This window comes from Buteo buteo, chromosome 16, assembly GCF_964188355.1.
Source record: "Buteo buteo chromosome 16, bButBut1.hap1.1, whole genome shotgun sequence".
Lineage (NCBI taxonomy): Eukaryota > Metazoa > Chordata > Aves > Accipitriformes > Accipitridae > Buteo > Buteo buteo.
In genome coordinates, this window is record NC_134186.1 from 1,400,217 (window position 1) to 1,421,136 (window position 20,920).

The window sequence follows — 20,920 nt, forward strand, 5'->3', positions numbered from 1 at the left end:
CCTCCGCCTTCCTCCTTCCTAGGGGCAGAAGCCCCAGCTGAAGGGGAATGGTGCAACGCCACAGCTGTCAGTTCAGGCTCCAGAACTCTGCAAACCCCCTGGGCTGAGATCGTATAGTTTACAGATCACACACTCTCACGTGTATCAACACCAATTTTGAAAAGACATCTCGGGACACTAAGGCCCATCTGCTAGAGTACTGCCTCAGTAGCAGCATTTTTAACCAGCAATATCAGCTTCTTAAGGACTTCAGAGATAACTCCTAAAATTGACTTTTCATACATTCCCCTCCCTGTTCCTGCTGAAGTAGGAATAACTAATTCACAGTAGGGAGGATGTGAAACAAAAAATAAATAGCAGGATCCAAAGAAAATTTAGACATAATCACAAGGCCCTAGACTCTACAGACAATCCTATGTCACAAAAACATACATTTTAGACAGCTCTCTACAGTAACTGCTTTATTTTATCCTCTTACCTGCTGTTTGATTGTGTAACTAATAATGCAGTTCACAGTCAGCCATTTCCTCACTCTGTGCTGGGCACCTGCAAACTGCCAGCTCAAGTATACAGACGAACTACTAAACGCTCCAGGAAAAGGCACAGTTATGTCTAAATACTTATTTTTTTCTGTCTCTACAATATATTCCCTTAAAGGCAATCTGAGAAGCTAAGCTTCAAAATATACCTTTTTCAATGAGTGGAAGTCAGGTTATGCAATATGAACCCAAAGAACAGATCTCTTCAGCCACAGCACTTCAGGGCAGCATCCACACAAAAGGCACATTAAAAACACACCTAAAATGTGACATTGGCCTTACCAGAAACATTGACATAACTACCTGCCCTCGCTACTAGCGGGAAGGAATACTGCAAGAGTCCTTTGCAGAGAGTAATGGGATGATTTAATTGTCTGTGCTCTTAGGAAGGAGCATCCTGAAAACATCCATTTGCTGATGCGACCCTGCAGCCTCTCACACACGCTCTCTGTGCTGACACTGCCGCAAGAGCAGCAGATAAAGTCTCCTTCCACCCATCAGCTGTAAGACAACCTATAACGTTTCCAAAATGGTTTTACATATTGTTTATTTCAATGATCAAATCTGTTCTTGCACCACAGCATCAGACACATCACAGTATATGTAAAAAGCAAGAACAAGTACCCCACCTCTGACAAGTCCCAAGGAAACGCTGTTGCACCCACTCCACATCTACGGAGTCCTCACACATGACAGCACACAGAGGCGAACCTGCGCCTCCCAAGGCTGTTACACGGAGTACTGCTTATTCCAAACTTATCTCGTCACCTTCTGGCACATAAATGCACTCAGAAAGCCACTGAGGAGGCAACTACAGTGACAAATGCCTTGTGGAGACTTTGAAATACATTTATAGACCCCTCAAACACATTAATCTCCCCAAAACAACAATAGTTAGGGACACAAGCCCTCATCAGCCTGGTGAAAATAAAGATAACAGGGCTCGCAGGTGGCTCTGTGCCACCACAAAGCCCATTCCGCCCCATCACCTGGGGTTCTACCAAACTTCACTTTTAAACAAGGAGACGCACAGCGGGGAACGCGAGCGAACAAACCCACCCTTGCTGCACCAAGAAAGGCACGGTGCTGCGCGCCGCTGCGTGAGCCCTGCGAGAGCTACACACCCTCGGGGGTCCAACCCCAGCCCACGGGGTCGCGGCTATGACCCGGACAAACCGCAACCCCTGCAAACTGCCGCTCCCCCCCCCCCGGCCCCGCCCGCCCGCCCTGGGAATACAGGCAGCCCCTCCCGTGCCTCAGCGAGCGTGCGAGGACCCCGCACACAGCCCGTCACCACGGCGAAGGGAGAAAACCTACGGGGACGGGCCCGAAACGCGGCAGGAATCTCCGAGGACGGGGCCCGGAGGCCCGGGCGGAGAACGGGAATCTCCAGGAACGGGCTGGGCCGGGACAAGGAGGAGGAGGAGGAGTCTCCGGGGTCGGGCCCCACGGGGACAGCGGCAGCCTCCGGGGACAAGGCCCGGGGCGGGCGGGGGGGGGGGGGGGGGGGGGGGGGCGCGGGGCCGCGCCCGGCACGTGGCGGTGGCGGCGGCGGCGGGGGGGGTGTGGGGGGGCGGGTGTGGGGGTTGGGTAGCGCCGCGCGGAGGCCCAGAGCGGGCGGGGAGAAGGCGGACGGCCGCGGAGGGCCCTCGGAGCGAGGCGGGAGGAGGGAAGGGGAAGAGATAAGCCCGGTGGCGGAGAGGAGGGCAGGGCCGGGCCCCGCCACGGCGGGCTGGGCCTACTCGCACTCACCGGACCCCGCGCCGCCCGCGGCCTCCTCAGCAGCCAGGCGCCTCCACCTCCCTCCTCCTCCTCCTCACGCACTTCCGCTTCGCGCCCGCCCGCCGCCCGCCCGCGGGGGCTGCCGGGAGCCGCAGTCCGGACCCCCCGCCACGCTCATTGGCTGGCGGCGACGGGCGGACTGCAACTCCCAGCGGGTACCGCGCAGGGGTGTTACATCATTTCCGTCTCCTCCCCTTCCCGCCCCTGGCGCCACGGAGAGGGCGAGGCTTCCGGCGGGGAGGGGTGGGGCTACGGGGTCTGGGCGGAAAATGGCGGCGGCGACCTTCCCTGGGCCGTGGCGCAGGCCGCCCCCCGTCCCTCCCCGGTGTGGGCCGAGCCTTCTCCCTCACTGCCCGGCGCTTCCCCCGCCCAGGGAGGGGAGCGAGGCCGCAGAGCAGCCCGTCGCTGGAGGGGCCCCCCCGGCCGCCCCTTCCCACCCGGGCCCTGGCAGTGTAGGCCGCGGCCCTGAGGAGACGGAGGCCCCGCGCTCCCCGGGCCTGGCGGTGGCTGCCGGGTTCTTTCCACCAGCCCTGGGCCGGTTGCAGCTCCCGAGGGCCCAGCTACCGGCCACCGGCTCGGGGTGGGTGCAGGGGCCTGCTAGTGTGTGGGGAGGGCGGCCAGGATGAGCTGGCCGCATCCCCAGCAGGGAGAAGGGAGCTGAGAGCTGCCAGAGCAAACGATGCTGGGGGGGCTCCAGGGGCGATCCCTGAAACCGGGGGTAAACCCACCCCACTGCTGCCAGGGGGGCCAGCAGAGCTGCCAGCCCCGTGGAGCTCCGAGGGATGGCCGCCTGTCCTCCGGTAGTGTGGTTCCCATCCCCCCTGGGGACACGGCGAGGCGAGGCAAGGCGAGGGCAGTTGTCCACTTTTATTGTTTGCAGAGGTTGTCCGGATGCATAACACTGTCACAACGGCACGGAGAGCAACGTGGCGCCGGCCGGGCCCCGGGCCACGCAGACATGCGTGGGGATGGGGAGCGACCTCCCCCCGGCCGGGCTGCTGCCCTTCTCCCTGTGAGCCCCGGGCAGCCCCGAATCCTCCCGCCCCACGCAGGGCCGGGCCAGGCGAGCGTCCCCGATGTCTGGCCGAGCTCTATTTACAGTATTCACATACATTGTACCCAGCAAGTTAAATAACTACATTATTACACCACACGTCTGGGGCGGCTCTGGCAGGCTGCTAGGGTGGGGGTGTCAGTCTGATAAGGTGCATATTTAAAAAAAAAAAAAAAACGAAATAAAAACAAGAACGAAGAGAGAAACCAGGTGTCCCCGCAGCAGGCAGGGGGCCAGCGGCAGCCTCGCCGAGGTCCCACACCACCCAGGGCCCCCACGGCAGGGCCGGGCACGCATGGCGGGCGGGGGGGAGCGGCGAGGTTTTTCTTCTGACAACAGCTACGGTTCTGCGCGGGCGTCCGGAGTCGGGACGTGTGCGGTGACCCCCGCGGGGACGTCTGCCAGGGCCAGGCCCTCACAGCACCTCTGCAGGAGGAGGGAGGGCACGGCGGTGAGACCAGGCAGCCACGGCATCGCCCTGGCCCCCCCGCACACCCCCTCCCGTCTCTCACCTGTCACCTGGGGGGGCTTGACCACAGCCTGCTTGAGGAAGGGCTCCTTGTCGCCGAAGGGGATGATGCTGCCGGGGCTGCTGCCGTGGTGGGAGAGCTCCAGCAGCTCCTGCGACCCCTCAGTGCCTGAGAAGCCGTTCTCGTGCTTGCCGGGCTGCACGCCGTTCACCAGGGATGCTGGGGATGCCACCTCCTTGGCCGGGGAGCTGTGGGGTGGGAGGGCTGGGGTCAGCCATGTCCCCGCCACCCTCCGGTCCCCCCATCCACCCCCACGCTCACCTTGGCTGCAGGTCCTCGCCCGCCAGGCCCTTTGGACCCCCCGGAGTCCCCGTGCTCGGCGTCTTCATCTCAGGGAGTTCCTCCTCCTTCGGCATCGGCCCTGCATGCTTCTCGCGGCCTGGGGACAGCAGCAGAGCCCCTGCTCAGCCACGGCCCCAGGCAGGAGCGTGGCTGGCAGGGAGCAGGATGGTGGTGTGGCTTTGCAAACCCTGGGCACCCCAGAGGCGCAGCAGGCTGTGGGAAGGGGCCACGCACCTGGGACATCCTCCTGCTCGGCCGCTTTCCCGTTCACCACCTTCTTGTCCTCCTTCTTCTACAGGGAGAGGAGAGCCGTGAGGGGCAGCGGCAGCTCCAGGCAGGGGGGCTCTGCAGAGTCCCCCATGTCCCCAGGCGCCTCGGGACAGAGGACAGGCACCCACCTTGGCATCCGCTGCGTCCGACTTGCGTGTCCTTTTCATGATCTCCTCCAGGCGCTGCAGGACAGAGAGGGGGGCTCGTGCACAGCCCTCGCCAGCAGGACCTGCCCTGGGTGCTGGGCAGGAGCCCTTGCAGGGCAAGCCCCTGCCATGCCACTTGCCCAGGGGTGTCCCCAGCCCTCACCTTCTTCCTCTCCAGCCGCTCCTGCTCCTCGCGCTGGAAGTGCTTCTCCCGCTCCAGGCGCTGCCGCTCAGCCTCTTCACGCGCCCTCGCCTCGGCCTCTTCCCTCTGTGGCACAGCAGGGTGGCAGGGATGGATGAGACAGGGCAGGGACAGTGGGGACAGGCTGCCCGGGCGGCTCAGCACAGCCCTGCCCCACATCCCCTCCCGCCACCCTGGGCATCGAGGGGCTGGGCTGGTCCTCGCCCCTGCATCCCACTGGGGTAGGAACCACAGGAGATCATCCGTGCCTTCCCCCTCCATCCCTATCTTCATCCCTCATCCCACCTCTTCTTCCCCTGTCCCCTCCACCCCGCCTCCCCTGCAGCCCCTTGCCCCCACACCCCGCCACCCCAGACCTGTCTCTGCAGCCGCTCCATCTCCTCCCGCTCGGCCCGTGCTCTCTCCTGGGCCTCTCGTTCCTCCTGCAGCCGCTGTTCCTCCTCCTGCTGGCGTGCCAGGGCCTCTCTGCGGGTCTGCTCCTCCGCTGCCTGCTGTGCCCGCTCCTCCTGCAGCCGCCTGCAGGGAGGGGGCCCTCAGCAAGGTGGGGGACCAGGGCTGGGGCCCCGGGGGGGGGGGCAGCACCCACCTCTCCCGCTCCTCCTGCTCCCGGCGCTCCCGCTCCTCACGCTCCCGCTGCTCACGCGCCTGGCGCCGCTTCTCTGCCAGCAGCCGGGCAGCCTCCTCCCGGTCCGTGGTGCCAGCTGGGGGTCTGCCTGGGGGGGTGGCCAGCACAGGGCTGGGGGCTGCAGGCGCCGGGGGGGCTGCAAGGTGCACGCAGCGTCAGTGCTGCTCCCGTTCCCCCAGCCTGGCTGCCCCCCAGCTACCCCGTACCCACCTGCTGTTGGCTCTGCGGGCACCTTGGGGGTCTCAGGGAGGGCTGGGGGGACCGGGCTCCGCTCCTCCTCCTTCCTCTCGCGTGCCTTCGCCTGGCCCTCCTGCTCCCCCCGCTCCTCCCGGGCCCTGGCCCGCACTTTGGGAGAGGAGTGGGTGCTGCGGGGCAGGGGCGGCTTGTGGGGAGAGCCAAGGGCCGGGCTGGGGGATGCAGGACGGGCTTTGGGGGTGGCAGGGGATGAGGGACGGTTCTTGGGGCCGGGGCTGCAAAGAGAGCAAGAGACAGTGTTAGTGCAGCTGGGGCAGCCTGCGGGGCGGGGGGCCAGGCAGCCCCCACAGCGGCAGGTCCCTACCTGCTGCCCGCTGCGGGCAGGAGCCGGGGCTGTGCCGCTGGCAGCGACTGCCGCTTCTTGAGGCTGCGCTCGCGGGACAGGGCGCTGCGCTCCTTGGCGTTCTCCCGATCCTTCTCCTTCTTCTCCTTCTTCTTCTGCTCCGGCCAGGGAGAGACACAGGCAGCATCAGTGCGGGGCGCGGGGCTCGGCCGGGAGCCACACTGTACCCCACAGCTGCCCTGGCACCGAGGGGTCCCCACGGGAGGTGGCACTCACGGGCGAAGACTCGGTCCTGCGGCGCGGCGTCACGTCAGGGCTGCTGGTGGTCCCCTTCCGCCTCTCCCAGCAGCGGTGCTGCAGGCGGTGGTTGTGGCAGGGGCTGAGGGGGCTGGCAGAGGCCGAGCGGGGGCACACGGGCACTGGGAGTACGAGTGACCACACCGTCAGGACAGAGCCGGCACAGCACTGGCACCAGCTCTCCGCTGGCTTCAGGCACCCTCGTCCCAGTCCACCATGAGGACCTGTGTGGCCCCGTGCCCCCCCCCCAGGTGCTCACCCTGCTCTTTGCCGTTCCCGGCCAGCGTCACGGCGCTCCGGCTGCGCGCGAGGAAGGACAGGGTGGGTGTCATCAGCCGGTCCACGATGCTGCTCTCCCATGGGCTCAGCTGCAAGCTGCGGTCTGGGGAAGGAGAGGGGCCCTTAGCACACCCCCAAGCCCCCAGGCACCAGGCCCGGCCCCCAGCCCCGTGGCCGCCCACCGGGAGGGAGCAGCCATGCGGTTGCGGCAAGGCCAGGACACGTGTATGGCCCCGGGAGTGCCCGAAGCTCGGCCGCCTTGGGGAGGGGTCCCCACTGGCCGGCTGAACAGGATGAAGGGCCGTGCAGGCACAGGCATGGGTGGGTGGCTGGGCACCCATGGGACGGCGCTGAGGCACGACGACGACGCTGTCCCCGTGCCCCGCAGACGCCCCGGCCACCGTGCACCTACAGCGAGCGGCACCGGCAGCACCAGGGTGCAACCCTGCTAACAGCAGCCCCCTCCACTCCGGCTCTCTCCTTGTGCCCGGCGCTGGCATGCACCCTCCCTGTGCCCCCGTCCTGGTGTGATCGAGCCCCCAGCACGCTGCAGCTGCCACAGGGACACCGCAGCGTGTCCTCACCCTGAGGGAGCTGTGCCAAAGTCACCGAGCATGCCTGCGGGAGCCAGGCCAGGCTCATGGCACCCAAGGAACAGCAGTCCCCGGCCACGCTGCTGGCTCAGCTGGGCACGGGGCTGCCCCTGGCTGCCCTCCAGTGCGCATTGCCAGCACCGAACACCCCACAGGCGCACAGAAAGCACCCACAGAGACAGGTCCCCTCTGCCCCGTTCCACCGGAGCCCCCGGTCAGGCCGGGAGCAGCACCCGCTGCCAGGAGGGGAGAAAGCAGAGCCATGGGTGAGCAGAGGGGACAGGGCGCCGGGTCTGGCACCGTCCCAGGGAGATGCTGCTCCCACCCGGGCAGTGCCGAAAGCCCCTGGGTGCCTCTCCCCAGGCTGAGCCCCCAGTGTGGGGCCGGCGGGAGCCGCCTGCGTCACCACCGCCTGCAGCCGCCCGCGTCAGCTGCTCTGGCTATTTATACCCGGCCGGGAAGGCGCGCACCCATCACCAGGCAACCCTGAAACACAACAGCAGCTCCGGCGCTGGACGCATCCCTCCGGCGCGGCCGGCAGCCTCGGGCAGCTCGCCCAGGGCCAGGACGACCTCGCAGCACCCGATGCAGCACCGTGCCCACAGCGCTCCATGGCACCCAGCCCCGAGGGCCTGCGGGGACAGGCATCGCGGCGGCGGGCACCAGCGCCATGCCCAGCCCTTAGGACCGTCCGGTGACGGGCAGCCCCGCTCTGCGGCTGCGTATGCACCCACCGGAGCTGCCCTGGGGCAGGGAGCCAGAGCTCCCGGTCCCTTTCCTGGCGCCCCGTGGGGCTGCCACCACCCAGCCGCTCCTCCTCCTCCTCCTCCTCCTCCTCCCAGCCTGCATGCAGCCTCAAGGAACCGCCGGCCGGCTCCAGCCTCCTCCCGCAAACAGCAAACGGCTTCTCCTCTCTCCGCGGGCACCGTGCTGCAAGGCAGGGCCTGGGGACGGGGGACCCTGGTCTCGGGGGTCCCCAGCGCTGGGCAGGGGCTAGGCTGTGCCCCCTGCGCTGGGGCAAACACAAAGGGCTCTTACTTCTACTGGGAGAGTTCCAGAGGGTGGCAGAGGATTTGGAGAGCCGCTTGTTGATTATAGAGTCGACGTGTTTGGGGAGGTTTACAGCGGACACCGAGCACCGGCTCGCACCTGGAGGAGGGAAAAGACACAAGGGCATTAAGGTCCCGGGGACGGGGACGGGCCCCCCACATGCAGCATGCACGGCCGTGCCGGCGCACTGGGGCGGGAGCAGGAGGATGCGGCACAGAGAGTGGGGCCAGGAGATGCTGGTGTCTGGGGACACGACAAACGGCGCTGGCATCCGGCACGGCACGGTGCCCGAGCCCCAGAGGGTCATGCTGGGATCATGCAGGGATCTCATCCTCAGGGAGCCAGGGTGGCTCCTGGGCGCCGCCACACCAGTCTCCCCAAAAGCAGTCCTGAGAACCAGGAGCCAGGTAGCCAGGGACCTCGGCAGCACCGGGCGAGCAGCCAGCCCAATGGAGCAGGTTGAGGGCAGCAGGTCCAGACAGACACGGGACAACGCTCACACCGGTGCTGGGTCACTATGACAGTGCCAGGGGGGTGCTGGTGGCTGGCAGCACCTCCACAGGGTGCTGGGATCCCTCTGCCCTGGCCGGGCTCCTCTGGAGAAAACGGCCAGGGGAGCTCGCTGCCGGTGGAGGCAGCAGCCAGGAGACTGGCGAGTGAGAGCGCTGGCAGCAGCTCCAGCAGCACATCCCTGCGGGAAGTGGCAGGGGAAGGTGTCCCCTTGCCGGACCTGGCCAGGTGCTGCACCGTGGACACAAGGGTCTGTCCCTGAGTGTGCCACGAGCCACAGCCAGACGCACGGCACCCGTACGCGTCGCCCGGACAGGCATAACCAGAATATGGCGCCTGTACACGGCCTGGCCAGGCGCAGCCGGGCACACGGCGCTGGTACACACGGTGCCAGGCACGTGGTGCCGGTACACACAGGCTGGCACACAACACCTGTACACACAGCCCGGCCAGGCACAGCCAGGGCTGCCACGGCCGCCCCATGGCACAACTGGGGTAGACAGACCCCGGGGTCACAGCGCTCCCCTCTATGCCATCAGACACACCAGGTAGTGCCAGCGCCCACCGGTGCAGCCCTGTCCCCTTGCCAGTCGGGGAACAGAGGAGACCTCCACATGCCCAGCCACGGTGCCAAACCCCATGGGGTGTCCCCAAGGAGCCCCCAGGGAGAGGGCCCAGCTGGGCTCAGCGCTCCAGTTGTGGGGCACCGGGCACGGCTGAGCCTCCGGCAGCCGCCACGGGGGCACGGCACGGCGAGGCACGGCACAGTCGTGCACACCCAGGAGTACACACAGACATGGTCACCCCCACGCTGGAGCTGGAGGAGCCAAGTGCTGCCCCCACTCAGCCGGGGGACAAGGGAACACGCCACAGCACAGACCCCAATGAGAGACAGCGATGGCCTCGCACAGCTCCACAACCCACGCGTGACTCCTCCCGGCTGCTGGAGACCCGGGCAGCGTGGCCACGGCATCCCCACAAGCAACCTGGGCTGTCCCCAAGAATGCCCCCGCGCAGAACGGTGACCGTGACGCACAACCTCCAGCTTACGCCCAGCCCCACGAGAGCTGGGAAAAGCCAAGGGACCCCATCGGGCCCCGGCACAGCCTGGCACAGCCCCGGCAGCATGACCCCACAGCAGAATGAGGCTGAGCTGGGTTTGCGGAGTCTCGCCCGCCTTCCGCAGAGCACCGCAGAGCCGTGCCCAGCCGCCCCCGCCGCCGGCAGAGCCGCAGGGCCATGGGTGCCCTCGCCCAGCCCGGCACTCACCATCCTTGTGCGCAGGGGAGCCGTGGTGCAGGGCCCCAGCCCAGGACCACCGCTGCTGCCGGATCTCTGCCCACGTCTTCTTGGCCGACCGCTGGATCGCTGCCTCGTAGCGCTCCTGCCCGAGGGAGAGGGACAGGGTGAGGCCGGCAGCTGGGGGAACGGGGCTGGCACCGACCGGAGCCTCCCGGCACGAGGCTATCGCAGCGATGGGGACGCTTGGAGGGAGACGGGCCAGCGACACCCACCCTGGCCAGCGCACGCGTGCCCGAGGAGCCAGGCACCGCAGAGGCTCTGCGCCATGAAGGATGGGCACCGCGGAGGACGGGCACGGCGGGCAGCTCCCGAAGGGCTGCCGGAGCCACAGGGTCTCCCCAGGGAGCACGTCCCCGGCGTGCCGCCCCGGCCCCCCACCCGTGATCCCCCGTCCCCACCTTGTTCTTCTCGAGCTTCTGCCTCTGCCGCTCCTCCAGGACGGCGCGGCGCTTCTCCGCCTTCAGCCGCTGCTCCTCCAGGCGCTTGCGGCGTTCCTCCAGCTGCTTCTCCCGCAGCAGCCTGGCCTTCTCCTCCTTCTCCAGCCACAGCACCCGCTTGGCGGCTGCGGGAGGGAACCGGGGCAGCGGGGTCGCACCCGAGACGCAGCCCCGGCAAACCCCGCGGTCGGGACGCGTGCCCGCGCCGGCGACGTGGGGCCGAGGGCTGGCTCCGGCCGGGGCACGCCGCCGGGCAGCCTGGGCACGCGGGGCAAGCGGCATCCCGGCCGGCCGGCGAGGGAGGGGTTTGGGCGAGGACAAAAGGGAGGCCGGGAGCCCGCCGAGCCGTGCCGCGCCGGCGAACAATGGGGGAATGAGGGTGGAAAGAGCGCGGGGACGAGGAGGCCCCATGCGCGGCGCAGGGGCCCCGCTCGCCCGCCGCCCCGAGCTGCTGCGGGGCTGCCTGCTGCTGCCCGCGCAGGGGAGACAGCTGGGCACAGCGCGGGGGGCACCCACGCAGGCCCCCGGACCGTGGGGAGCAGCCGGGGGAGCGTGGCAGCAGAAGCGGCGGCGTGCCGGGGAGGGGGGGGGCAGGGTCGCCGGCACAGCAGCTCCTGCCCGGGCTCAGCTCATCGCAGCTAATGGGATTGCCCGTGAGCCGGTAAAGCTCCTTAGCTCCTGCCTCCCCCGCCGCCTCCACTTTCCCTCCCGGAGCGTGCCGGGGGGCTCGCTGGCCCCACGTCCCACCCTGCTCCCCCAGCCCCTTACCCAGGTACTTGGCCCGCTCCTCGCGCCGCTCCTTCGCCTGCTTGTGCCTCGCCTGGGCTTTTTGGGCATCTGCAGTGGGGAGACACCGTCAGAGCAGTGCCCGGCCCCCCCCAGCCCCAGAGCTGTGCCGGCACCAGCCGGGCACGGAGGCTTCGAGCAGCGCCCGTGGGGTGCCGGCATCACCGGAGCACCACTGGACCCCCACCCCGGGCACCCACCTTGCTTGGGCCTGGGGCTGGCAGCAGGAGCCGGCGAGGCAGCAGACGGCGTGGGGCGGTCGCTGCGGGGCGGCACGTCCTTCGAGGGTCCGGCTGTGCCGCCCGGGGGGCTCTTGGCATCGGAGGGGGCCCCTTCACCAGGAGCGGGGGCCGGGGGTTCGCTCCCGCGGGGCAGCGTCTCTGCCGGGCAAGGGGCGGCAGCAGCACGGACGGGGACTGGCTGGCCAGCGGCGTGGGGCGATGCCTCTTCTTTGGGGTGCTCCGTCACAGGGGGCTGGGGGGGTCCGGGGGGGGACCGGTCACACCAGGGGGAGATGCTCTCGGCCGAGGGGGCCGCAGCTGCAGGGATGGGGGAGACGGGCTGTCCTGACGGCGTTGTGGCTGGAGGGACAGGTCGGTCACGCTGTGGGGTGCTGCTCTCGGAGGGGGGTGTCACGGCTGGGGGGCAGATGGGCTGCCTGGAGGGGGTCACGGTTGCAGGGACGGGCGAGACGGTCTTTTCGGAGGGGGTGATGGCTGGAGGGACGGGTGAGACGGGCTGTCCGGAGGGGACGATGGCTGGAGAGATGGGTCGGTCACGCTGCGGGGGGGTGCGCTCTCCTTGCAGGGCGTCCCCAGGTGAGGGGGGCGGTGAGGTGGGGGGGAACACCCTGTCTCCCATCGGGGACGGTGGCTTCCCTGCAACACAGGCAGAGCAGAACAGACGGTCGCTCAGTGCAGGAGCCCGGGGGCAGCCCCGTCCCCCCCAAACGCAGCCCTCGGGGGGTGCAGCCCCGTCCCCCCCAAACACAGCCCTCGGGAGCATGGCTGTCCCTGGCCGCAGGGGCTGGGGACAGTCCCCTGGTCCCCCCCGGCAGAAGGCAGCGGGACCCCCACCCGAGCCCTGCCGCTGCTCCCATCTCGGGGAGCGCCTTCGCCACCCCACGCCGGGTGCCAGGCGCCGGGTGCACAATGCACAGAGGGAACCGGCCGGTGCTCCGCCAGGCACCGCCGCCACAAAGCCGCCCTTCTTCCCCCGACAGCTGCCGCCCCGGCCCCGCTGCGGGGGGACGCGTGGACAGAGACCCCACGCGGGCACGGGGGACCCACACGCTTCCCCGCCGCTCTTCCCGGAGGATGCGGGGCCGCTTCCGCCGGTGCTCGCGGCATGGCCGGAGGCAGGATGGGCGCGGGCCCCGCGGCCTGACGTCACCGCTCCGGCCCCATGTCCCCCAGCACCGCGCCATGCTGTGGCCAGGCCTGAGCACAGCCATGAACTCATGGCCGAGGAATGTACGCGAGGCCGCGGGCCGCCGCCGCCACCAGCAAACAGCCCCCTCCTCGCGTGGCACCCCGCCGTGGGGCGGACGGGGGGCACGGTGCCTGCTCTGGGCACCCCAAGGGGAGCAGCCCGGGGAATCGCCCCCCACGTCCCGGCCGGCCCCAGGGAAGCCTGGCAGCTGGGGGACCCCGCTGCACGTCCCGGCACTGGGGACGGAGACGTGGTGCCAGCCACCCCGCGAAGCCACAGCACGTGCCCTCTGCGCGGGGTGGATGTGCCAGGACGGCCTGCGGTGACCAGCAGCGGTCATCCCCCCCATCCCAGTTAACCAGCCCTTTGCAAACGCACCCCTGGGGTACGTGCCCGGGACCACAGCCCCGACCCCCACGCAGCGGGCAGCACCGTCGCTCCTGCCCAGGAATGATGCCCGACCTGCCCTGGTGCCACGAGCACCCAGCTGCAGCTCCAGTGCATGACCCCAGCTCTGGCAGCACGGCACAGTGGGGACACCAGCGACCGGCACCCACCGGCCTCGGCGAGCGGCTCTTGCCACGGGGTGATGTCACGCAGCGGGCTCGGCCGTGTTTGCAGAGCTCTCCACAATCTTCAGCGAGGGGCAAAGTGTGGGCTCTGCAAACACGGGCTGGCGCCGCTCCTCCACCCTGCGCCGGAGCCCGCCGAGCCCAGGGGCAGCCCCAGACTGCCGGGGAAGGCACCGCCAGCCCCCCCTGCACTGTGGGCATGGGTGCACCCCAGGTCCCACGGTCCCCCAGCAGCCACAGCAGCACCCGCCTGCCCACGGAGGGGTTGGGGGTCCTGCTGCAGCCCGCCAGCAGGCCAGGGCTCGTGCTAGCAGGGTTCACCCACCCTGGGATCCACAGGGGACACGGCCAGCCCCGGCCCCCCCGCAGACCCCGGCAGCCTTCCGGGTATTTTCTGCCGCAGGAAGCCAGCCCATCCCCTGGCTTCGATCCTGCAAATCCCACATCCCCATCGCTGCACCCTGCGAGGTGGCCATGATCCTGATGCACGGCCGGAAAGGTGCTGGGGCTGCAGGCGGGAGGGTCCCCCGCCCCGATTCCCTAGATCGGCACCCGCGGGCAGGGGGGCTCGGCGGCCCCGCAGGTTCCAGCTCTGAGGACGATACCCGCGATGGCACCGCGTGTATCCCAGCGACCCTCTGGGAGAGCTGCGGTGACGCTGCTGGGTGCTGCCCGCAGGGCTGCCAGCCGAGCAAAAGTTTCAAGGGCAGGCTGACACCTCCGAGCAGATGGGAATATCTCCTGCAGCCTCGGACGTGTGGGGAGCGGTGCGGGGGGATGGCGGGTGCCTCCTGCCACCCCGTGGCGCCGGGCACGGAGCCCCGGGCGCAGCCCTGGGCAGGATTCGTCCAACCCCGCTGGCCAGAGGGACAGCAGCACCCGTGGCCAGGGCAGGGCTGCCAGGCACGGCCAAAACCCCAGCGTGCGGCCGGGACCAGCCCTGCCACCATCTGTCCCTGTCGCTGCTCCAGCGCGGCAGCTGCCCTGAAACCCAACGCTGCCTGCGCCCAGGCGGCGCGGGCGTCCCCTCTCCCCCGGCCAGGGCATTCCGCAGGGGATTAGCTCCCCGGACCCCAGACACGCAGGCACGGCTCCCCCGCAGCCCCCAGCCTGGTGCCGCTGGCACCGGGACGGCGCTGTGCCCGGCCACGGGCCACGGCCACAGGGCGAGGTGCTGCCCCTCAATGTCACGTCACCCAGCTCATCCCACCTCCTCCCGTGGGTCCATGTGGCACGGGCACCCGCACCGGCAAGCACCGCTGGCACCTCCAGCCCGGTACTGCCCGGTGCGACATTGCTCCGTGGCCAGCACATGGCTGGGGATGCTCAGCCAGGCAGAGGCTAATTCCCCGGTGCCGTGAAGCGAGAGCACATCGAGGCCCTGCGGGGTGCTCCGGTCGGAAGGCAAGCAGCCCTCGTTAACCGTCCGCTGCGCATCCCCGCAGGGCGCTTCCCACGAGGGCAGGGGGGGGCACCCGCGCCGCTTTAACCTCAGCTCCCCCCGGCCGCCATCGCCTCACGTTCCCGCTCTGCGGCACGGCCGGAGCCCGCCACGGGTTGCTCCGCGTGCAGTACCTGCCCGGGGCTGGGGGCATCGGACGGAACCCACCGCTACGCAGGGAGGAGAGGAGGGCAGGGCTGGCGGGCACGGTAGGGGCCCGTTGGTGGCAGCTCCAAAGCCACCCAAAGGGGCTGGGGTCACAGGGGGGGCCGGCGGACCCCGGCCACCCTGGCCATTGCAGAAGTCCCTGCGATGCCCAGGGACAGGGTCCTGAGGGGAACCCCAGCCCCGAGAGCCGCCGCCGGCTCCCCGCAGCCCGTGGGGACATGCATGTGCCCAATGCGCCCTTGGGCCCTTCCTGGTGGGGCTGTTTTCCAGCTGCCTCCCCCCGCCTCCGTGGCAGCCCCATGGCCATGCCAGAGGAGGGAGAAGGATGGGTCTCGGGGCTTCTCCTCATTGCCAACAGGTCCCTGCGCTGAGCAGGGAGGCAGCCGTGGCCCCGAGGCCACGATTGCTCTGCGGGTGCTGGGTCCGGCAGGCAGGGCGGCTGCCCGAGGCCACTGGGGTGCCATGGGGTGCACGGGAGGGTTCAAAGCCCTGGGGGTGCTCAGAGCCCCGGCGCTGCTCCCAGTCCCACTCTGCCTCGTCACGTCTCAGACATGCTTCGGAGCCGAGCCCTGTCCTGTCCCACCCAGCTCCCGGGATTCCCCTCGCACCTGGATGACAGGGACAGCGAGCAAGCATCCCCGGCACAGCCCCGGCACAGCCCCGGCACGTCCCGGCCGCGGGCGCAGCGCTGACGCACACCCTCGGCCCCGGCTCGCACGCATGGGCAGGGAGACGCAGGTGATGCGCAGATCAAGCACCAGCAGCACCGCACCACGGGGGCGGCCGGTGCCCCCCCGGCAGCCGCCGACAGCAATGACACCCCGTCCCCCGTGGAGAGGGGGGGTCCCTGCGGTGCTGCTGCCCACAGCCACCCGCACCCTGGCTCCAGGCAGCACGGGTGCTGTAGCCTAAGGCTGGCTCCTCTCCCCGCCGGCTTACAGCCAGCAAAACGCAGCCGGCAGCGCCGGGGCAGGTCAGGCACCGTCCCACGGCGGCCCACGCGCTGCCCGGAGCTCCGCTTCGGGGACGGGCCTCCAGGGCCAGGCAGGAGCAGGGCAGGAGGGGCAGAGGCAGCAGCGCCGCCAGGAGGGCACAGCCGGATGCCCGCGGTGGATGCTGGCGAGGAAGGGGCATGGCAGGGCATTGCCCACCCAGCTGGGGCCACGCTGCCTTTGCACCCGCTCCCGGCAGGGCTGGTTCGGGAGGGGGCTGCTGTGCCCGCTGCCCAGCTAACCTCCCCAGCATGGAGGACCAGCCCCCCTTCCTGGGGTCCATACTCCTCCGAGGCACCGGGGGCACGGGGGCAGCCATGGGGGAACCGCGCCAGCCCCTGGCAGAGGCCGCCGAGCTCCTGCGGCTCAGCAGCCAGCCGGCGGTGACGTGCCAGGCCGAAGAGAAGAGCAGCAAGGGGAACTTGGGAGATGGGATGTCGTGGCCAGAGCGGGGCCAGAGCCGGGGAGTTTCCAGGGTTTAAAATACACGCGGAGGAAAAAGCTTGAGCTGCTGCCGTGCCCCGGCACCCCCACGGCAAACTTTCCGTTTGGCTGCGGTCGCGGCACAGCCCCCAACAGACCGAGGGCAGGGGCAGGCAGCACCTGCCTGCCATCCATCTGGGCAGCGCCGGCAGCGGCGACAGGAGGTGCCCTCGTCCTTGGGGTGACCCGTGCGGAGCCGCCAGCGCCGAGGGCAGCCGGCCCAGCCGTGCTCCCGAAAACCTGTCTGCTAGCATCACGCTGGGAAAACAGAAACCTGGCTCAAAGGCAGGGCAGGGGGCTCTGCGCCTGCTGGGATCCAGCCTCCCAGGGAGCAGGTGCCCAGCACCTCCGAAAAATGGGTCCTGAGTCTCACAACGCGGATGCGGGCACCTACCGGGGCTGGGGCCGTGCGGGATCCGGCTCCGCTCCCAGCAGGCTGCCTGTGCTGCTGCCCGTCCCTGCTCAGAGCCCTTCGACAAGCGAGAGCTGCGCTAACTATTTTGGACATGGCACCACGGGACTGTCACATCACCGCTCCGCACGTCGCATCACGTTGCTCTGACGGTTTCGCGGCAGCAGCTCTGCTGGCGTCCCCGCACTGGGAGAGCTCCCGAGCTGCCTGCTCCCAAACACAGGCGCTGGCTGGCAACCAGCTCGCCCTGCACCCTCCCTCTCCGCCGTGCCGGAGGGAGAAGGGCTGGAGAAGCCAAGGCAAACCCAGATAAGAACAAACCCCTGCCTGCTCCCTGCCATGGTCCTCGCCCCTCTGCCTGCCCACGGGGCGGCATCCCACCCGGGTGGCTCCGCAGGGCCACGCTGCCCCGTCTGCCCACCAGCTGCCCCGCACCACGGTGGGTCCCGGTGCCTGGAGCGCAACCCCGGCCCCGCTGGCGACCGGACCACGGCACATCTGGGGGGTCCGGGGGCTCCGACCCACGCTGGGCAGCGAGACCTGGAGGGAGCAGCCTTGGGCTGCTCAGCCCTGTGGGTCACCCAAATGAGAAGGATCGGGGATGGTCCCCGGAGCGGGATGTGCTGCAGAGCCCCCCGCGCTCCCCCAGCACCGTCCTCTGCTCGCGGTAGAGAGGCAAGCGCCTCCCCGCACCGGGAAACCAAACCGCGCAGGGGGTACGGGGGGCCCGGCTGACCGCAGAAGAGGCCGGCGCGGCCGGGAGCAGCCAGCCCCCAACTCCCCGGGGCAGCGATGGCCTCAAGAGGGAAGGAAAGGCCGAGCCGGGTTGCGCGCCGGAGCGGGCGGGAAGGCTGCGGAGGCGGCGAGCGGGACACAGACAATATGTCTGCGGCGCAGGACGCGCCGTTCGGGCAGCGCGGCCGGGGGATCTGCAGCCGGTTCGTTCGAGAGCCGCCGAGGAAGGGGCGAGCGGCATTTCGCGGCATTGCCGGGAACCGGCAGCGATCTCTCCCAGCCTGCGAAGGCCCGGGCGGCCGCGGGCGATGAATCGCGGGCCCGGTGGCGGCGGGCACCGGGGACGAGGGGGAGGGGAGCCGCCTCTCCTCTTCCTCCATCGGTGGGAAGCAGCTCTGCCACGGAGCCCTGCTTAGTCACAGCCCCGCGCTGAGAGCGAGCGGCCCGGCGGGGCCAAAGAGCGCTTTGGCTGGAGCCCTGCAAAGAAGAGCCAAAACAAACCCTCGCCCCGAGACTCGGCCCCGCCAGCCACCGCCCTCCCCGGTCCCCCGAGCCGAAGGGCCGGAGGCAGAGTTCATCCTGGGGCAGCGATGGGACCCGACCGGCTGGGACGTGTCCCGAGTCCCCGTGGCGGGTGGGCGAGGGCAGCCGGCTCCGGGCAGGCGGGGGTGGGGGGGCAACCCCTGCACCCCTCAAAACCCACCGGCAGCGCCTTCTTCCCCGGGCAGTGCCGGTCACCTCCTGCTCGCCCCCCCCCGCCCCCAGCCAGGGTGCCACAGCCAGGCTGCCAGACAGGCGGTGGTGGTGACCCCGACACAACCAGGGCGCGGACCCCAGGGCCACCCACGCCCCACAGCACGAGTGGGGCTGCCTTGGCAAGCAGGCAGCCCCCCCACCCCACCCCGGCCGCCCCCCCCAGAGCAGCCTGCCGGGCCAGGGCGTCGGGACCCGGCACCACATGCGGCAGCGGGACTCGGGGACGGGGCGGGGGGGCTCGGGGCCCGGCCGGCATCGCCCACCGGCTGGTGGGGAAGAGCAGGGGCAGGCGCCGCCGCCCCGGACACCCCCCCCCCCCCCGCCACGGCGGGGCCGCCCCCGGGAGGGCTCCCCAAGGGCAGCTCCCCCCGCACCCCCCGGCGGCGGGGCCGGGGGCTGCGCGGCTCCGTCCCACCCCAAGATGGAGGGGCCGTGCCCGGGCTTTGTCCCTCCCGGCAAGACCCCCCCACCACCCGGCCCCCAGCCCCGGCAGCGCGTCGTCCCCCCCCACCTCCACGGCTCCTCCACCGCCTCCCCGGGCCCCCACCCCGCTCCGCCGTCCGATGCGGCCCCGCCGCATCCCCCGGGCCCGGCCGCCGCGGCATCCCCGCCGGCATCCCCCACGCCCGGCTCCCGCTCCCCGCCGCGGCCCGACTCCCGCCTTCCCCTCCGGTTCCCCGGGCTCCGGCGCGGCCCCGCGGTGCGGGAAAGGGCCCGGGGCTCCCCCGCCGCTGCCGGAGCCGGTTCCCCGCCGCGGAGCCTTACCCTGGGCCGGCTGGGGCTGGGGCTGAGGCTCCCGCCCGGCGCGGCTCCTCTCCATGGCGTGGCGGGGAGGCGCAGAGGGCTGGCCGAGCCGTGCCGAGCCGCGCCGTGCCGAGCCGCGCCGCCCCGCTCCCCCCGGCCCGGCGGGGGAGGACGCACGGCGCTCCCCGCCCCGGCCCCGGCCGCGCATCCCGCCCGGCCCCGGGCTTGGGGGGGGGGGGGGCGAGCAAGGGGATGCTCTCCGCCCGGGCTTGCCTCGCCCCTGCCCCCAAACGCGGCTCCTCTCCGCAGCCCGGGCCCGGGCTCCCCCCCCCCACCCCCCGCCGGGTCTCGGCCGCCCTCCCGGGAGCCGAGGTTGGGACCCCACGCCCGTCACCCCGGCCTCAGGCCTGCCGTGCTACCTGCAGCCACAGCGCCCAGCATCTCCCAACTTGGCTCGGGCACTCGTCCGTCTCCGGCCCCCTCCTCTCCCAGATTCTGGGGCCTGCACCCACCCTTCCCACTTCCCACATTTTAGGATGCTCCGGTCACCCGCCAAGCGCTGGCCCTGCGGCCGACAACCCCGCCCTGCCCTCGCTGTGGCCGGAGCCACGACCAGCACCGCGACACGCAGCCAGCGCCACTCGGATCAGTTGCCCGATTTCCAGGCACCCCAAAGAAACGTCGATTTCCCCTCCCGGACCCCCACCTCGGCTGCTCCTGAGGCCTCGAAGCTGCTTCCCTCGCCACCCACCCGTCGCACGTGAGCCTTAGTCACCGCCAGCAGCAGCCCCCCCACTCCCGGGGGCGAGGGCTTCGCCCCCACATATCCCACCCTGCCTTGATAACAAGCAGATAAGGAGAGGCCTCCCCCGCTTCCCAGGCAGGAGCAGAGGCCTCGGCTCAGCCCTGCTCGGTGGTGAAACTCCTCCTGGCTTTGCAAGAAGCAGGGGTGGGCCAGGAGCGTGGCCCCCATCCCTGCCCCACGCAGCATCCCACGGGGCGGCCGGAGCACACACACCCCGGGCGCGGGTGCCTGCCCGCTGCGGCAGCACGTCCGAGGGCAGGGGAAATGCAGGCAGCAGCAGCTGGGGGGGAAACACCGCTCAGGGCATTGCAGGGGCAGCAGGAGCCAGGGACACCTCCCCGTTCGCTGCATGGCTGGCCCAGCTCGGGGCACCCCGCAAAGCACCCGTCTCCCGGGTTCACGGGGATGACGAACAGATTCGGTTTTCTGCAGGCAGCACCCGTCAGAGATGCCTGTTTTAGGGATGATATCACCGCAGGGCCAGGAGATCCCCTGCCACCCCATCCTCCTTCACCTACCAGGCAAACAGGTTTCCCGAAATCCCAGCCCTCTCCTCCGGAAGCGTGTTCCTCTGACTCAGGGGACGGGAAGCGGGCAGGAGGGCTCTTCGGCAGACGGGGCAGCCCCACTCTCTGCCACTGCGGAGGAGGCCGTATGCCCCAAACTGCCCCAAACGCCCCAGAGCCCCGAACTGTGGTCAAGCCACCACCTTCCCCCAGTCCCCGGCCCTGCCACCCCGCCGGCTGCTCACCCGGCTCAGCCAGAGCAGAGGCTTCGCCAAAACTCCTGGCAGCCTCACCCACCGGCTGACTCCCCGCCGGGGAATGCTGCGGGGCCGAGCCACGGCTCCAGGAGCTGCGCAGCCCCGGGGGGATGGCGGGGGACAGGAGTGCACGTGGCACAGGAGCGTGTCCCAGTGAACCCACAAACACAGGGGACACCCCGAGACAGGGAAGGGCAACAGCCCCACTTGCACGCCTGCATGGCCGAGCCTCCGAGGAGGCTGCAGCAGTCCCACGGCCCCTTATTTCCATGGCACGCAAGGGATCTGGAAGAGCAGGGCCGGGGCCACCCCATGACCTGCTCCGAGGGTGCTGTCGGGTGACTTCCAAAGCCCCTTTGCCTGGCAGGGTCACGGCCCTGTGGGTCCCAGCAGGGC

The 20,920-nt window shown here is 69.8% G+C and overlaps 2 protein-coding genes across 6 annotated transcripts in view; both read right to left on the minus strand.

The window, feature by feature from the left end:
* Positions 1 to 2,382, minus strand: part of THRAP3 (thyroid hormone receptor associated protein 3) — a 35,594-nt gene extending 33,212 nt beyond the window's left edge. For both annotated transcript variants that reach the window (XM_075047228.1, XM_075047225.1), the window contains exon 1: positions 2,292 to 2,382. The gene's annotated coding sequence lies outside the window, so the exon portion shown is untranslated. The remainder of the gene's footprint in view (positions 1 to 2,291) is intronic.
* A 791-nt stretch (positions 2,383 to 3,173) lies between these two features.
* MAP7D1 (MAP7 domain containing 1) lies at positions 3,174 to 19,131 on the minus strand. 4 transcript variants are annotated; one of them, XM_075047230.1, is made up of 18 exons: positions 18,978 to 19,131; positions 11,423 to 12,100; positions 11,205 to 11,273; positions 10,398 to 10,561; positions 9,967 to 10,081; positions 8,176 to 8,286; positions 6,525 to 6,647; positions 6,245 to 6,387; positions 5,990 to 6,123; positions 5,641 to 5,900; positions 5,392 to 5,518; positions 5,162 to 5,321; positions 4,767 to 4,871; positions 4,586 to 4,639; positions 4,422 to 4,479; positions 4,167 to 4,284; positions 3,888 to 4,093; positions 3,174 to 3,801 (listed from the first exon to the last, which is right to left on the minus strand). In XM_075047230.1, exons 1-18 carry the CDS (start codon positions 19,030 to 19,032, stop codon positions 3,791 to 3,793), a joined length of 2,691 nt encoding a protein of 896 aa, XP_074903331.1. In that variant the 5' UTR covers positions 19,033 to 19,131; the 3' UTR covers positions 3,174 to 3,790. The 4 variants fall into 4 exon arrangements, with proteins under 4 accessions (XP_074903331.1, XP_074903330.1, XP_074903332.1 ...); XM_075047229.1 differs by having other exon boundaries at positions 5,392 to 5,566; positions 18,978 to 19,130; XM_075047231.1 differs by lacking the exon at positions 18,978 to 19,131 and adding an exon at positions 16,704 to 16,852 and having other exon boundaries at positions 5,392 to 5,566.
* Positions 19,132 to 20,920: the final 1,789 nt, after the last annotated feature.

Excerpts from the sequence above, each read along its gene's own strand:
- MAP7D1 (XM_075047229.1), bottom strand. The coding sequence starts at position 19,032 with ATGGAGAGGAGCCGCGCCGGGCGGGAGCCTCAGCCCCAGCCCCAGCCG. Across the intron at positions 4,872-5,161 it reads TGGAGCGGCTGCAGAGACAG|AGGGAAGAGGCCGAGGCGAG; the intron begins GTCTGGGGTGGC and ends GCTGTGCCACAG. Across the intron at positions 4,285-4,421 it reads CGAGCAGGAGGATGTCCCAG|GCCGCGAGAAGCATGCAGGG; the intron begins GTGCGTGGCCCC and ends TGCTGTCCCCAG.